Below are 19,067 nucleotides of genomic sequence, written 5' to 3'. Positions count from 1 at the left end.
CCTTGTAAGAATCTTTTGTTTCAAGTTCCGAGTTCTGACCCATATCAAATGGCTGAATAAGTTATGATATATGAAAGTTATGGAATATCATTGTTCTATAAAAGAAATGATGAACAAGCTGATTTTAAGAAAGGCTTGAAAATATTTACATGAAATGATGCTGAGCAAAACAAGCAGAACCAAGAATACATGGGTCATAATAACAACAAAATTGTGCTATGATTAACTATAAAAGACTTGACTCTTTTCAGCAGTCCAATGATCCAAGGCAATCCCGATAAACTTTAGAAAGAAAATTACATCTGCTTTCAGAAAGAAAACTATGGGGACTTCCAGGCGCAGAGTCAAATTGGCAGGCAACATGTTTCTCTCTGACCTTCTTTATAACCTTCACAATAATTACAAAATCCAGCCTCTGAATTAGCTCTGCACTAGTAGAACCCACAAATATTGGGAGTGCAACAAATTAGCAGCAGAAGATAATTTCAAAGATCGCCAGAAAAGATCTATTTCAATTGGAAATGAGAGGGAGGCAGCCAGCACAACCAGCTGAGTACAAATGCCAGTGCAGAAAACACAGAGCCCCGGGGCATTGCTAACTCTGTAGGCATTGCAGGATCCATTTGGCAGAGAATCTACAGGGAGGAATCTAAAGGAATCTACAGCGGTGTTGGCCATTCTGCTCTGGTTGCAAGCCAGTAGATCAGTAGAGAAGTTATAAAACATCCAAGACAAATACAAAAGATTAATAATGAACCCGAAAAGGCCAGAATCTCAAGGGACCTGGCCACACTCATCCAGCACCCCCAGTGCAGCTGTGGTGGCTTGGAAAACCTCTCCCACCCTAAAAGCAGATCTTAATTTAACTTTTCAGGAGACTAACGGCAGAAAGTCTCCAGATGAAGCCCCAAAAGGTGATATAACCTGGTCCCTATTACAAAACAAGGCTCTCCTAGAAGAAATTAAAAAGAATCTTAAGAGAGCTAGAAGAAAAATGGGAAAAGGAAATGAAAGCTTTGCAAGAGGGTTTGAAAAAGACAACATAAAATAAGACTTATAGTGAAATGGAAAAAGCATATAATTCATTAAAAGATAGATTTGATAAAATGGAAAAAGAAAGCAACTCCCAGAAAAACATTATTTGTGAAATGGAAAGAGAGAATAACTCCTTAAAAAACAGAATTTGTGAAATGGAAAAAAATTCCATAGAACATAACTCATTTAAAAATTCAACTGGACAAATAAAAATAGTTTTAAAAAAAGTAAATGAATAAAATAACACATTAAAATTTAGAATTGAACAAATAGAAATGAATGACACAATAGGACAAGAAGAATCAGTCAAGCAAAATTCAAAAAAAAAAAATGAAAATACCTAATTGGGAAAACAACACCTGGAAAATAGATTTAGGAGAGACAATATAAGGATTATTGGACTCCCTGAAATACATGATTAAAAAAAGAGCCTAGACACTATTTTTCAGGAAATCATCAAAGAGAATTGCCCATATCATAGAAACAGAAGGTAAAATGACCATTGAAAGAATTCAAGCAAATCAAGCAAAATCAAAAATTGATCTGATTAAAAGAGATAAGGAAGGAAACTATACCTTGCTAAAGGGCACCATAGATATTATTAAATATATATGCACCAAGTGGTGTATCATCTAAATTCCTAAAGGAGAAGTTAAAAGAATTGCAAAAAGAAATAGACAGCAAAACTATAATAGTGGGAGATCTCAACCTTGCTCTCTCAGAACTAGATAAATCAAACCACAAAATATATAAGAAAGAAGTTAAAGAGGTAAATAGAATACTAGAAAAACTAGTTATGATAGATCTTTGGAGTGCAGAGTGATACCAGGTGGCAAACTACATAGCAAGTTGTTTGTGTGGTTCTATGTGCTCAGAATTGTTTTTGTTACATTATAAAAAGGGGAAAGTCCTTGAAATAAATGAACTCTATTTTCCCAACATCCTCGTGAGTCCTGCCTCATCACTTTTCCACTAGGAAAATATATTTTAACCACCCCAGTGTGGGGGTTCTTGAAAGCAATGGTGTGTTTTCACCCCAACTTGGGGGCTCTAGAAAGCAGGACTCAAATATTTTAATCACCCCAATTTGGGGTTCTAGACACAACAGAGACAGAAAGGAGTACACACTTTCTTCTCAGCAGTTCACAGAACCTATATAAAAACTGACCATATATTAGAACATAAAGACCTCAAAATCAAATGCAGAAAGGCAGAAATAATAAATACATTTTTTTCAGATCATGATGCAATAAGAATTACATTCAATAAAGGGCCAGAAAAAATAGACCAAAAAGAAATTGGAAACTAAATAATCTCATCCTAAAGAATGAATGGGTGAAACAGTAAATCATAGACACTCAATAATTTCATCGAAGAGAATGACAATAATGAGACAACATACCAAAATGTGTGGGATGCAGTCAAAGCAGTAATAATGGAAAATTTTATATCTCTAGAGGCTTACTTGCATAAAATAGAGAAAGAGAAGATCAACAAATTGAACTTGCAACTAAAAAAGCTAGAAAAAGAACAAATTAAAACCTCCCAAATACCAAACTTGAAATTCTAAAAATAAAAGGAGATCAATAAAATTGAAACTAAAAAAATATTCAATTAATAAATAAAACTAAAAGTTGCTTTTATGGAAAAAAGCAACAAAATAGATGAACTTTTAGTAAATTGGATTAGAAAAAAGAAAGAGGAAAATCAGATTGTTAGTCTCAAAAATGAAAAGGGAGAACTATCCACCAATGAAGAAGAAACTAGAGCAATTATCAGGAGTTACTTTGCCCAACTTTATGCCAATAAATTTGACAATCTAAGTGAAATGGAGGAATACCTACAAAAATATAGGTTGCTCAGATTAACAGAAGAGGAAATAAATAACTTAAATAGTCCCATTTTAGAAAAAGAAATAGAACAAGCTATTAATCAACTCCCTAAGAAAAAATTCCAACGACCAAATGGATTTACATGTGAATTCTACCAAACATTTAAAGAACAATTAGCTCCAATACTATATAAACTATTTGAAAAAATAGGGAATTTAGGACTACCTTTGGGTAGGATTCTTTTTATTCCTTTTATGATACAGACATAATACTACTAATTAAACCAGGTAGGTTGAAAACCCTGAGAAAGAAAATTATAGACAAATCTCCCTAATGAATATTGAAGCTAAAATCTTAAAAAAAAATTAACAAAAAGACTACAGAAAATTATCCCCAGGATAATACACCATGACCAAGTAGGATTATCAGAAGCAGGGATGGTTCAATATTAGGAAAACTATTAGCATAATTGACCATATCAATAACCAAATTAACAAAAACCATATGATTATCTCAATAGATGCGGAAAAAGCATTTGATAAAATCCAATACCCATTCCTATTAAAAACACAAGAGAGTATAGGAATAAATTGACTTTTCCTTTAAATAGTCAGTAGCATCTATTTAAAACCATCAACAAGCATCACATGTAATGGGAATAAACTAGAACCATTCCCAATAAGATCAGAGATGAAATAAAGTTGCCCACTATTACCATTGTTATTCAATATTGTATTAGAAATGCTAGCCTTGGCAATAAGAGAAGAAAAAGAGATGAAAGGGATTAGAATAAGTAATGAGGAAATCAAATTATCACTCTTTGAAGATGATATGATGGGATAGAGAACCCCAGAGAATCAACTAAAAAGCTATTAGAAATAATCCACAACTTTAGCAAAATTGCAGGATATAAAATAAATATAAATCATCAGCATTCTTATACATCACTAACAAAATCCAACAGCAAGAGATACAAAGAGAAATTTCATTTAAAATAACTGTTGATAATATAAAATATTTGGGAATTTATCTGCCAAGATAAAGACAGAAACATATAAACTATATACACTTTGCACACAAATGAAGTCAGATCTAAGCAACTGGAAAAATATCAAGTGTTTGTGGGATAGGTCAGGGAAATATAATAAAGGTGACAATACTCCCTAAGCTAATCTATTTATTTAGTGCTATACCAATCAAATTCCTAAGAAACTATTTTACTGAACTAGAAAAAAATAACAAAATTCAATTGGATGAACAAAAGGTCAAGAATTTCAAAGGAATTAATGAAGAGAAAAGTAAATGAAGGTGGCCTAGCTATATCAGATCTAAAACTATATTATAAAGCAGCAGTCATCAAAACCATTTGCTACTGGTTAAGAAATAAACTAGTTGATCAGTGGAATAGGTTAGGCTCACAGAACAAAATGCCAGTAAGTATAACAATCTAGTATTTGACAAACCAAAAAGCCCCATCTTTTGGGATAAGAATTCACTATTTGACAAAAATTGCTGGGAAAATTGGAAACTAGTATGGCAGAAAGTAGGCACAGATCCATACCTAACACCGTACACCAAGATAAGGTTCAAATGGGTTCATGATCTAGACATAAAGAATGATACTATAAACAAATTAGAAGAACATAATATAGTTTACCTCTCAGATTTGTGGAGGAGGAAGGAATTTGTGACCAAAGAAGAACTAGAGATCATTATTGATCATAAAATAGATCATTTTGATTATATTAAGTTAAAAAGTTTTTTAACTTTTTAAAAAGTTAGTTTTTTATTAACTGATTAAAAGAGATAAGGAAGGAAACTATAACTTGCTAAAGGGTACCATAGATATTATTAAATATATATGCACCAAGTGGTGTATCATCTAAATTCCTAAAGGAGAAGTTAAAAGAATTGCAAAAAGAAATAGACAGCAAAACTATAATAGTGGGAGATCTCAACCTTGCTCTCTCAGAACTAGATAAATCAAACCACAAAATATATAAGTTTATATAAACTTAAAGTTATCAAACTGTGCATACCCTTTGATCCAGCAGTGTTTCTACTAGGCTTATACCCCAAAGAGATCTTAAAGGAGGGAAAGGGACCCACATGTGCAAAAATGTTTGTGGCAGCCCTGTTTGTAGTGGCTAGAAGCTGGAAAATGAATGGATGCCCATCAGCTGGAGAATGGTTGGGTAAATTGTGGTATATGAATGCTATGGAACATTACTGTTCTGTAAAAAATGACCAACAGGATGATCTCAGAGAGGCTTGGAGAGACCTACATGAACTGATGCTAAGTGAAATGAGTAGAACCAGGAGATTATATACACAACAACAACAAAACTATATAATGATCAATTCTGATGGACGTGGCTCTCTTCAACATTGAGATGACTCAAACCAGTTCCACTTGTGCAGTGCTGAAGAGAGCCATCTACACCCAGAAAACCATGGAAACAGAGGGTGGAATACAACATAGCATTCTCACACTCTCGTTATTTGCTTGCATTTTTTTTCTCAGTTTTTCTTTTTCTTCCTTCTTGATCTGATTTTTCTTGTGCAACCAGATAATTATATAAATATGTATACACATATATATATTTATATGTATATCTAACATGTATTTCAACATATTTAACATGTACTGAACTACCCGCTAGATGGGGGAGGGGGTAGGGAAAAGAAGGAAACATTACCAAAAATTTGGAACAAAAGGTTATGCAAAAGTAATTGTTGGAAAAATTACCTATGCATATGCTTTGTAAATAAAAAAGCTTTAATTAAAAAAAAAAGAAAACTATGGAGATTGAATGTAAATCAACATGCTATGTTCACTTCTTTTTGTTTGTTTGTTTTTTTTTTCCCCCTTGGTCATGGTTTTTTCTTTTTTGTTTTTATTTTTCTCTCCCAACATGAATCATAAAGAAATGTCTATTAAAAAAGTTAATATACATGTAAAAAAATAAACCAAATACATATGTTGGGGGGAAAGCAACTTCTTTTGCTGTGTCATCTAGAAAGGTTCCTATTCTTTAGCTGGGGGCCGAGGCACATGTGCAGTTTCACTGAATTGGCCCAACTCTGAACATTATGAATTAAATAAACTGTTGAGGGCTAACCTGGGAAACTACTCACCATCTGGAACATTGTTGGAAATAGCCAACTTGAAAAATAATTACCTAACTCTTATTTAAATACCTCTGGTGACAAAAAACTCACATTAAGTTCTTATTCTCTTCCATTTTTGAATTCTTGATCTGGAGTCAGGACCCTGGAAACTATATCTAGTTTGAACACATCATTTCCCAGATGAGGAAAAGGAGGTTTAGGGGAGTTAAATGACTTATCTAGGACTGTACAACTACTGTCAGAAGTGGTGTTTGAATGTTAAGTCTTTCTGACTTCAAGCTAAGCTGTATCTCCTACTAACTTTTGTTAGGAATTTTTTTCTTGAATAGAATTATTTTTTGTACTTCTACCTCCTGGGTTCTAGTTCTCCCCCGAAAGACAACTAAAATAATTCTAGTCTTTTTTCATGAAATAACCTTTTGATTACTTGAAGATGTTCTCAGAGATCCCTGTAAGTCTTTTTTCCCCCCTACATAAAGCATTCTCATTTCCTTAATAGATCCTTGAATAGAATGGTTTTGCATTAACATTTCTCTGGATATGTTACAGCTTTTTAATGTTCATATAAAATGTAGCAATCTAGAACCGGATCCAATATTTCAAATGTAGTCTGATTAGAGCAGATTTCCATGGGACTATCACTTTCCTTCTATCAATACTGCCTAAAATGCTATTAGTTTCTTGGCTGTCATATGTTATACCACTGATTCACTCTTTTTTTTTCTCCTTATTTAACAGTATTTTTATTTATTTATTTATTAAACATTTATTTTTCCAATAACATGTGAATATAGTTTTCAACATCCATTTTTGTAATATTGAGTTCCAATTTTTTTTCCTCTTCCCTTTTCTCCTCCCCAAGATAGCAAGCAATCTGATATAAGTTATACATGTACAATACTTTTAAACATTTTAAAACATTTTCATATTAGTCATTTGTGAAAGAAAAATCAGAGCAAAAGAGAGAAACCATGAGAAAGAAAAACCATGTAAACAAAAAAATGAAAATAGTATGTTTTATTCTGCATTCAGACTCCAAAGTTCTTCCTCTAGATGTGAAAGGCATTTTTCAGCCCAAGTCTATTTGAATTGTCTTGAATCACTAGATTGTTGAGAAGAACAAACTCTATCATGGTTGATCATCACAATCTTGCTATTATTGCACACAATGTTCTCCTGGGTCTGCTTACTTCATTCAGCATCCCACAGATTCATTCTTGAACTTAGCTCATAGTTCATCACAACTCATAAGCCTTCTTCACATGAACTATTTTCTAATCACACATTCCCCAAATGAATTTGTGAATTGGGTTTACATGGAAAAAAGCTGAAGTATCTTCTCTGGGAGAGAAATGATAAACCTGGTACTACAGATATACCTCAACACATGTTAAGAAAAAGTGCATATTAAGCCAATTAGGGGAATTATTTGCTAATGTTACTCAAAGAAGGTCAAGAAATTATGAAGCACTCCATAATGCTATTTTAAATATCCAGCTTATGAATTGTTCTAACATGTATTCTTATGGAACTAACCTGTAAAGCTCTCATCGTCATCAGACAGAGGCACTTCTCTTTTCAGAAGCAGTTCTAACTCCTCTGTCTCTGCTACATCCACTGGTCGTTCCCCATGTTTGTTGGCTTGAAATGCATTTCCACCATGTCGAAGTAGTAGCTTGACAATCTGCAATATTAAGCAATTTAAATTCTTTAAATTCTATAAATGCAATTGAATTCAACCCACATTTATTAATCACTATTATGTGCATGCATTAGGTACTAAAGGCAATAAAAGTAAGGTATCAGTTCCTGACCTATGATGACTATGAAACAGATGAATATTAACTAGTGACTTCCATTGTTCAAATTTTAGAAACAATACAAAGAGAATTTACAGATGAATCATAGCTAAGATATTTTTAAAAAATAGAGAAATGAGTAGATTCATAATGAATTCAATAATTAAATTTTTCATGTGGTCAACCAAAGATTATTATGAAAAACAGCAAAAAAAAAATCACTAAACTAAAAATTTTTATCTTACAAAACTGGATTGATAAGTATTATTCAAATGTAAAATGTTTAATTGATATATGTGAAATGACCGATTTAGAGGAACTATTTTTGCTACTGAACCATGAATATCTAACTATTCAGAAAAAAAATTAATTGGAATGATTCATGCCTATAATATTTGATTTGAATAACAGAATTAGTAGACCTGAATTTAATCCAGTCTCAGATACTTACTAATTGTATGAACCTGGGCAATTCACGTAACCTGTTTGCTTCATTTTCTTCAACAATAAAAATAATAGCATCTATCTTGCAGAGTTGTTGTGAGGATCAAATGAGATTATTTGTAAAAAGTACTAAGCACAATGCCGGAAATAGAATAGATATTAAATAAATGTTAATTTTTTTCCTCTTTCCCTCCATGATAAAAAGTATTTTCCCTTGGCTGGTTAAAGTCAAATAGAGAAGAGGAAAAAAAGTGATAGCTTTTTAATTGCATGTAGCCTATAACTCTAGGCATATATTTTTGGGGGGAGATGGCTCATAGGTGTCCACATTTGTAATTTTATCAATGTTAGGGACCCTCCTGGTATAGAAACATTTCAGTAACTGTTCTGCAACTTACAAGAGAGAGGTTAAGTGAGGAAAGGAATAAGCACTTATATATTTCCTACTATGTGGAAGGCAGTGTGCTAAGCACTTTTACAAATTTTATCTCATTTGACATCTTATTTGATTAAGTCACAGGTAATAGGTTATCAATGGCAAGCCACAAACCCAGTCCTGAACTTTAAGGCTAGATCTCTTTTTTGGCAAAGATGGTGGAGTGGTTTGCCATTTCCTTCTCCAGCTTTTTTTTTTTTTTTTTTTTTGGTGCAAATGAGGAAACTCAGGCAAACAAGTTAAATAATTTGCCCAAGGTCACATATCTAATAAAGAGTCTGAAGACAGATTTGAACTTAGGAGGATCAGCCTTCCTGACTCTAGACCCAGCACTTTATCTACTATATAATGTATGTAAAGGCCATGTAGGTACCCTCGTATATATCATATCTGTTGTAATTAGTAATTAACAGCTTTTCTTGCTTCTAAAAATGGAGTGATTGGTTTACTATTTCCCTAATGTTCTTTGGAAGGGAATCAAAAATTGTCTTTTGAAAATGCCAGTATATGGGGGCATATTCAGGGACTACATAAATATGACATTCTCCATAAAATTTCCATTCCAGTGCTTTACTATGGAATGGAGATGACCTTGTGTTCTCTGAGGCCTCAAGTGGGATAAAAACTGTAGAAATTTCTAGTAAGCAGGAAAGGGTTTGAATATGGTCCTAATGATAAAAGGTTTAATGAATAAACCAGTTAAGTTTGGAGAGGCTCTATAACAGGTTGGCTACATGTTGGTGAAGTTTTTGGTCACAACAATTCTCTTGTCTTCATTTATCATTTTGTTCATGCCTTAGAATGTGATCAATTTTTATAAATGTTAAATAAAGAAAATTTCTAATATTTCTACTTCTTATATAGCTTTCAAATCTAATTTTTTCCAAGTATTCTATGCAAGCCTGTGAATTCTTGTTTCTCTTTATTTGTTATAGTTAGTGTGGTGGTTAAAACACTTTCTATTAATATTATTCTGTCCAAAATTCACTTATATTTTCCTTTTAAAATTTAGGTGCTTTTGCTTATTGACCTATTTTCCATGTAAATTATATCTTTGGGAAAGATAAAGTTCCTATGTTTCTTTCTTGGTGATTTCTGACTTGAATTTAATGTTGCCTAATATCAAATCTATAACTTCTGATTTTATGGAATGAACTAATAAATAATAAATTTTATTCAAATAGTCATATAAAAATTTGAAAATGTCTTCCTGCTTTAGGTTTCCTGTAAGAAACCTATTATTTTCTGTCATATTAGTATCTATTTAAAAACCTCTTCTGATTTTATAGAAAAATGCAATCAATTTATGTTTAAAAATCAACTGCTAAACTTATTTTTTTCCTCATCACACTCTGATATATTACTTGTTTTTATCAGTTAAACTTAGTTAATCAATTTTAATTTAGTTAATTATAACTGAATCTCTCTTAAGGGCACTAGATACAGAATTAGAAGAGCTGGATTCAGATTCCAGATGTGCCTACTTCTATGTATGACTCTGGGAAAGTCACTTAACTGCTCCGGAGCTTAGTTTTTCTCATTTGTAAAGTGAAAGTACTGGAAGAGGTCATTACTGAGGTCCCTTTCATCTCTAAATCTAAGCTGCTATATTTGCCTGATTAATTATTTTGCTTGCACTGTAGTTGGTAATATATACAGACATCCCTCTCTGATACTTCATCACAGCAAGGTGGTGATCCTGGGATCCCAAAAGCACCAAGGCTGTCTAGTACTATTCAGCTATGCCAAATCAGAAAGGCTTTTGTACAACTTGGGCAACAGACTGATTAGAGACAAGTTGACCTACATACAGGGTGGCAGATGATGGATTCTTTGTCTTACTAATCTCTTGGTTTAAAAAAAAAATAAAAGAAACAAGACCAAGTACTAGGTCAGAGCAATATCCTAATCCTTCACCCCCATGTCACTTAGGCATTTTTCCTTAAAAGGTATTATAACCAATCTTGGGACTTGATCTGCTGAGAGAACTAAATGCTTAGGCTGCTGACCTGACTTAGTCCTCTAGTAGTACAAAACAGCCATGAGGAGCTGTATGCTTGGACTTTGAAAAATGGTAGACAATATTGAATTTACATATATTTTTGCCATGTTTAACATATACTGGATTAATTGCCATGTAGGAGAAGGGGTGGGGGGAAAGGGGAGAAATTGGAACACAAGGTTTTGCAAGGATCAATGGTGAAAAATTATCCTTGCATATGTTTTGAAAATAAAAAGCTTCAATTAAAAAAAAAGTATTAAAAATGGTAGGTAACTTAGGCAAGGGAACGTGGCTCAGCCGGCCAATTCAAGGTGTCCTCAATATATATCTTTGTAGAATATGCTTCTGCTATAGCTAAGTAATTTCTTTTTGTTACCTTTTAATAATCTGTGAATGTCTTATTTCACTCCTGTACTGAATATGAATTACCAGAGTGCTGGTTAAGGTCAACCCAGAACAGGTACCTTTCATGGATATGGTTATGGGCATAATAATTAACAAATAAGGGGTACAGTCTACCACAAAAGATTAAAATGGTTAATTTTTATTTTGAACATTAGCATGAAATAAATTAATGTAATTAGGATAAGAAAGAAAACTGATGAATAGGGAAAAAAATCTTTTACCAAATATCTGGATCTTAAAAGGGTCTGATATACAAGATACAGGGAATTAACACAAATATCAAAACCTATCTTCTCAATGAAAAACTAGTTAAAGGATACCAAAAAAATTCGCAAAAGGATATAAAATTTTAATGAACATATGAAAGACTATTCCAAATCAATGAACTTCCTATTTGCTTTTTCCTGATTTGTTTTTGTTTTTAAATAAAGGTATGGTCTCCTTAGTAGGATGGGAAAGGTATATAATGAGAAATGAAAGTTTTTGAACTCCTAAGGGACATCTTACCAACGAGGCTTGCATCAGCAGACCTCATTGTTACCTTGCCTGGATCCAGTTGCCTGGAACTAACATGTTCCCATTCCCTCTTTCTTTCCTCATTCCTGTGGATACCAATTACAGAAAAACAAATTTGTCTCATTCCCATTCATCTCAACTTTATCCTAGACTCTATATCCACTTGTCCTTTTCACTGTGTTTTTTAGTAATCCATTCCGTAATTAACAAGTTTTCTATCAATTTATACTATTTTCTCTCTTGCTTCTTCTATCTTATGGACTTCCTGATTCCTGGTTCTTTCCATATGACATTGAATCCTTGGATATTCTTTTCAGGACTGGTGAACTTTTACTCAGACTTGATTTACTCATCATGGTAAAGGGTGGCCAGGACATTTCTTGTTTCACCCATTGCTATATCTAAACTCTTTTATTCTCATCAACATTCTATAACCTTTCTTTCTTTGAGGGTCATGCAATCTATTTTTATCATTCAATCCAGATTCTGGCAGCTATACCTAAAGAACCTGTGGACATTCTCCCTCCTTTATTCAGTGCTTGGCTTCTTTTCCACCCCAAACCTTACTCTATACCAGAAGACTTAAAATATAAACTGAAAATTCCTCAAGTACCCTAATTTCACATTTCTACAATCTTCTCAAGTCCCATAACCTATTCTTTCACTTCAGTTCACTTCAATACAGAGGTGGTTGTATCCCTGATCTTGGAATCATCATGAACATTCCATCTCTATGTAATGTGAAATTCCCTTATCTTATCATAATTCTTTTTATAATTTCATTTCTTGTTTTGTCTTTTTCTTTCCTTCTCAATATCAAACTCTCTTCTGAGTTTTCTGCTCTATCTTAAAACCCCCACCTGTCTTGAGACTTCTCAGTCTCATCTGATGAATCTTTAATTATACCAGGTTCTTTAAATGTGGATGTTCCCCATGGTTCAAACACAGATCTTCTTCTCCCTCTATACTCTCTTTTTGGTGATCTCAGAAGCTTCCATGATTTTAATTATCATGTCAATGGAGATAACTATAATTTCCCACCTTAGTTTCTTTCTGAGGTTTCCTGAGGTCCTCTCCCAATTACCCTTCTTTATCCCTGCTTAGAATCTCTGACTTCCTCTAAGAGTCTGCTTTTTCCAGAGTTCTACTCAGTCTACAGACCTAAGATAAAAAAGATTATAAGTAACAGAGGTAGGAAGGTCATCAGGAGAGCAAACAAGACCAGCATGAGTCATGAAAAGACCAGAATCTAGTTTCAAGATTGGTAAAATTGAATTTCTTGGATGGGAGAAGCCAAGTGACTTTTAGCTACAGAGACTAGTTTTGCATTCTCCTTGTTCCCCCAGTGCTTAGCATAATTTCTAACACATAGTATTATGTTAATACTTGTTGATTTGACTTGAATAATGCATTATTAGTGTTTAATGAATGTTGTCTGTTTTAGGCTCTCTTGGTTTTCCTGGTTTTGGGAACTGATCAGTCAAAATTTCTGTGAAAATTGTTATAAGTGGAATCAATGCCCTTTCCTCTATCCTCTTCTTTTTTTTTTTTTTTTCTTTAGGGTTATTTAAATAGTTTTGGGTAGAACTGTCTTAATTGAAAGCTATATCTTTTTCTTGCTTTTAAAAATTTCTTTACATTTAATTTTTTTCTTTCTCCTTGGTTTGCAATGTTGATTTTTGCTCTAAGTCAATGACCTGACTGCACACAGACATTATCTTAAATTGTATGTTAACATGTAATTTGCTGCTTATTAAAATACATTCACTCCCATTCGGGAGAACGTTACATAGTACTTTCCACATACTAATTCTTTTCCTGAAGGTGGTTTATGATGTACAGGACTTTAATTTTTGTGTAGTCAAAAAGGTCATTGGCCTCTCTCATCTCAACTAAACCACATTTTCCAGCACATTTTTCACTGTCTTCAATTGTGGAATTAAACTATTCTACTATGTAATTGCCTACTAATTTATCTCCCAGAAAAAAAGACTTCTCAGGAAATGAGGTGCTCTACTGACAGAAATAACCAAAAACAGCTTGCATTTTTATTAATCACTAAACTAGAACCTCTGGTAATTGAGGAAAACAAACATTAGTATACAAGTCAGCACTGTGCTATATATCCTGCCCTATAGAAAATGGAAAAGACTGAAAGTTATTTTTGGTGCTGTGCCCTTCATGAGATATCTGACACCAAAAGTGATACCGAGATATCTAGTCCTTGGTTGACTGTAAAGAATGTTTTCCAATAAATTTCACCAAGATAAACACAATTCACATTTGGTTTCTCATTATTTCCCTTCCCTAGGGTAGCTGCTGAATTCCTACAAAAATATTTATTTGGAAAAACATTTGCTGCTAAATGATGGGGAGATATTGATAGGTAAGATCTCAGTAAAATGATCAAACCCGGTACTGTGTTAAGGATGGAAAAGGCTTAGACTATGCAAAATCAAAATACTATCAAGAGGAGGGGGAAGGTGCTACAGCAATATAGTTTTACAAAATTCATTTTTGGTGGCAAAGACCTAAATGAAGCCACAGAAACAGCAATGTTTATTGTTAATATAATAAAGAGCTTTAACTTCTTGCTGAGAACTTATTCAATGTTCAGCAGAGATTCAGGAATATATCGATATTTATTAACTAATGAGCCAGCCTTTGATTTCCAATGCTATGTCACCATAAAAAACAGCTGCTATAAACTTTTTGTACTACTAGGTCCTTTTCCTTTCATCTCTTTGGGATATATATCTAGTAATGGTATTACCAGGTCATAAAGTATATACAATTTTATAGACCTTTGGAGTTAGCACCAAATTGTTCTCCAGAATAGCTGAACTAGTTCACAGACTAATTCACAACTCCACCTATAATGAATTATCCCAATATGATCATATGCCTTCTAGCATGTTATTTTCCTTTTCTATAATATTAGTCAATCTGATAAGTGCAAGGTGGTATTTTAGAGTTGTTTTAATTTGTATTTCTCTACTCAGTAGTGATTTACAGTATTTTTTCATGTGATTTCTTTTGAAAAATCCTTGTTCATATCCTTTGACCATTTATCAGCTGGGAAATGACTTTTGTATTTATAAATTTGGTTAAGTTCCCTATATATTTGAGAAATAAGGCCTTTATCAGAGAAATTTGCCATAAAGTATCTTTCCCCAGTTTTGTTTTTCTTCTAATTTTGGCTGCATTAGTTTTGTTTGTGCAAAAGCTTTTTAATTTTATATAATCAGAATTATCTATTTTACTTTCCTTGATCCTCTCTATCTACTGTTTGGTTATAAACTCTTCCCTTCTCCATAGATCTAATAACATTTTTCCATTTTCCCTTAAATACATTTTCAGACATGACTGATGGGGGAATTTGTTTTATTGGATCTTTTTAGGTATGGATTCAGGGATTTATTGTTCAGCTTTATTTTTTTTTTTTAATTTGCTCAATGGAAGGAAGGGAAATAGAGGCCAGTATAATTTTTTTTTTAAATTGTTATTTAAAAAATAAAAACAATAAACTGTTAAAACTCCCAAAATATTATAAAAGGGAGGAGGAAAAGGACCTAATGGTACCAAAATATTAATAGGTGCTATACTTATAATAGAACCTCTCCCCTCCAACAAAACCTGGGAACAATTTCTATGTCCAACAACTGTAAAAGAGCTGAATAAATTATCAAGTTGTAATGCAATGGAATAACATGGTACCCTGGAAATAGAAAATAAATATTAGTTTTTGTCAGAAGGTCTGGGTCCCAATATGTAGACTGTTCAGAATACTACCTGTTTGATATTTACTATAATATAAAATTATCATCATTAAAAAAAATCATAATGAAAATTTGCCATGCTCAATATGCACATTCATGCTTATAATTAACAATGAACAATAACTTGCATAATGCCATTGCCAGTATTTTGCTGTTAAATATATATGAAATATTTTTTTAAATTAAGTCTAAATTTTATACATATAAGTATTTTGTGTGTTCTCTAGGTTACTTTTTTCTTTTCTTTTTTTTTTTTTTAAATAATTATAACTTTTTATTGACAGAACCCATGCATGGGTAATTTTTTACAACATTATCCCTTGTACTCACTTCTGTTTCGACTTTTCCCCTCCCTCTCTCCACCCTCTCCCCCAGATGGCAAGCAGTCCTATACATGTTAAATATGTCACAGTATATCTCTAGGTTACTTTTCAATAAAGAAAATCTCTCTAGAAAATGGAGAATATGACATTCTTTTACAAACAAAATTTTTCTTTTATGTAAATATCTATTCATCTGCTAGGAGGACTTCAGAATTTTGGCATTAAATTCTTTGTAAGACTGGAATTTATGGTACTTATGATATTTATGAAAATCCAATTACTGATACAAAAAAAGGTCTTGATTATCTTAAGGTATTACTAGGGTTCTGAAAACATTAAAACAAAAATGCAGAAAAGCTGTTTAAATTGTCAGATTGAATAACCGTTATTCAATAATTTAATTTCTTCAAAATATTGAAGATATGCCAATTCAAAAAAGGATGTGAAGAATTAAGAAACTAATATAAGAGTCACAAGAATCAACTTCTGAGCTACATATAATTCTTGAAATTTTGTTTAATTATTGTTTATTATACTTACATCTCTGTGCCCACTACTAGCTGAATCATGGAGTGGTGTATCATCATCTAATCCTTGTGTGTTAACATCTGCTCCAGCTGCTATGAGGATTTTAGCAACATCATAGTATCCAACATTACAAGCTTCATGTAATGGTGTCCAACCTAAAGTTTGAATATTAAATTAACATTAAACCACTACATATGAAAATAATACAACATATATGAATACAAGAACAGAACATAAAAACTGCTTTAAGAAAGCACTTGGAAAACATTTTGCATATATTATTTACAACCCTATGAGGCAGGTACTCTTATTATCTCCATATTACACATGAGGAAACTGAGGTTAATTAAGGTTAAAACACCTGCCTATTGTTATTAAGTGTTTGAGATGGAGTTAAAATTCAGGCCTTCCTGAATTGAAATTCTTTAAATACTATACTGCCTGCACATTATCATATAGTATATACAGCAGGGGTCCTCAAACTACAGCCTGAGGCCAGATTCGGCAGCTGAGGACATTTATTCCCTTCACCCAGGGCTATGAAGTTTCTTTATTTAAAGACCCACAAAACAAAGTTTTTGTTTTTACTATAGTGCGGCCCTCTAACAGTCTGAGGGACAGTGAACTGGCCCCCTATTTAAAAAGTTTGAGGACCCCTGATATACAGTATAAATGTATATGTGTATATTTTCTCTCTCTCTCTCGCACATGCCTACCTCTTTTCTCTTTTTTCTTAAACACCATAACCAAGAAAAAGGCTGGAACAACGTAGTGGATAGAGCACTGGCCCTGAGGTCAGGAGGACCTGGTCTCAGACACTTAATACTTCCTAGCTGGGTGACCCTGAGCAAGTCATTTAATCCCATTTGCCTCAGCAAAAAAAAAAAAAAAGCTAATTGAAAACATCACATGTAAATATTATTTCATGAAAAACTTTTTAAAATTCATTTATGTAGGTCAATGATCATATTCTGTATTAATTTTTTAAGCTAAAAGGTATTTTTAAAACTGGAAATGTCAATCAAAAATTTCAAAATAAACAGCTCGACCATTGTAAACACAGTATAAGGGGAAAAATAATTAGCAGAAAGTTAAAAAAAAAAAACAAAACTATGAAGATAGTTGCAAGAAGAATGAAATGAAGCAAAGGTTAAAACTGCTCCAGTTTAAATTTTATTATGTATTTATTTAGCTTGGGCTGTCTTTGGAGTGTGTATATATATATATTTATTTTAATCTTTACTTTTTTTTATTTAATAGCCTTTTATTTACAGGTTATATGTATGGGTAATTTTACAGCATTGACAACTGCCAAACCTCTTGGAACACATATTTTTAAGTAAGATGAACTCTGTATGAAAGAAATTACAAGGAAATCAAATTAATTTTTACATTAGGAGACAATATTACATAATGGATAAAGAGGCAGCCCTGAAGTCAGAAAAACCTGGTTTCAAATTCTATGAGACACAGATGGAAAGGTGGTATAAGCCTGGGACAATGAAGGACTCAAGGAGCCTTCAGGGAGCCTTTAAAGGCCCCTCTCTAAACCTAACCAATCTCTGTCACTGCACTGAAGTTCTTTATACCAATGAAATCACAGTTCTAGATAAATAACATTTATTTAGACTTAGGCAGGGATGATATTTATCTTGCTCTAAGTGAAGGCTTTGCAAAGCAATTACTAAGTATAAATGAAATTTCAAGAAGATTATCAAACCTTCTTAAACTCCATTCTTCCTCTAATCCAAGTAATTTAAAAAACAAAGAATCCAGCAATAAATAACTTTTATTCTAGTCGTTTAAAAAAGGTCTACATGGATCTTAGTTTAAAAACTTGTAGGTAGGCATTAGTTTAAATTAGCATTTTTGAATTTTTGAATAAAAATGCCTTTATTTGAAAATAGTTTATTTTCTCCCAAACAGAAGAGACTGAGTTTTCACAACTCTTTAAAAATTGCCCTGTTTATATTAGAAACTAAAATACACACCACTAATTCAAGTAAACAATGTCAAATAAAATATTTTTTTAAATTTCAAGGTGTTTACATTTTATAATAGGGGCAGGAACTTATTTATTTTATGTGGAAAAGTGAAAAGAAAATATACATAAAGTTATCTCTGATGGGGGGAAAGGGTTTGGATCAGAGCAGACCTCTAATTAAAAAAAAAAAGGGCACTTAGACAGGATCTTGAAGGAAACTGGGAATTCTAGTGGAGGTGAGAAGACAAAGAATTGTAGGTTTAGGGATAAGTCTGTGTAAAAGGCATGTCAGTCAATCAATAAACTTTTATTAAGCACCTACTATGTGCTAGATGCTGGGGATAGAAAGAGAGATCAAAGACAATCCCTGTTCTCAAGAAACTGTCTAATGGGGAAGAAGGTGGTATGCTGCAGGTTGGGAACAGTAAATAGGCCAGTTTGGCTGGGAAGTAAAATTTGTGAAGATATGTAATAAATGTAGCTAGAACCATTTGTAAATATGGTTTACATATACATGTAAATACATGTATACAATGTATAAATTGTATAAATACAAAACAGAGGAATTTGTATTATCTTAGACATCCAGACTATATATCTATAGGTATATATAAGTGCAATTGTGTGTGTGTGTGTGTGTGTGTACATACATACATATGTATTTATATCTAAATTTTTCCCAGTAAAATGTAAGCCTCTTGGAAGCATTGTTTCATTTTTGTTTTTTATTTCTAGAGCTTAACATGGTACTCGGCACATAAGTGATTAATAATTACTTATTTAATGGAATTCTACAAACTAGAGAATGACTATATATGTACAGTGTGTTCATGAGGTATTCATTTGAGGTTT

The 19,067-nt window shown here is 32.6% G+C and overlaps 1 protein-coding gene across 6 annotated transcripts in view; it reads right to left on the bottom strand.

The window, feature by feature from the left end:
- The window catches only part of ANKRD12 (ankyrin repeat domain 12), a 173,980-nt gene that overhangs the window by 43,304 nt on the left and 111,609 nt on the right, over nucleotides 1–19,067 (bottom strand). For all 6 annotated transcript variants that reach the window (XM_012541541.3, XM_012541540.3, XM_023496243.2 and 3 more), the window contains 2 exons: nucleotides 16,244–16,386; nucleotides 7,536–7,683 (listed from right to left, as the gene is read on the bottom strand). In XM_012541541.3, the coding sequence (XP_012396995.1) occupies nucleotides 7,536–7,683; nucleotides 16,244–16,386 (291 nt within the window). The remainder of the gene's footprint in view (nucleotides 1–7,535; nucleotides 7,684–16,243; nucleotides 16,387–19,067) is intronic.

The sequence above is a fragment of the Sarcophilus harrisii genome, chromosome 1 (genome assembly GCF_902635505.1).
Source record: "Sarcophilus harrisii chromosome 1, mSarHar1.11, whole genome shotgun sequence".
NCBI classification, from domain to species: Eukaryota; Metazoa; Chordata; class Mammalia; order Dasyuromorphia; family Dasyuridae; genus Sarcophilus; species Sarcophilus harrisii.
Note: the sequence above shows the minus strand (reverse complement) of the source record. Positions and strands in the feature narration are given on the sequence as shown.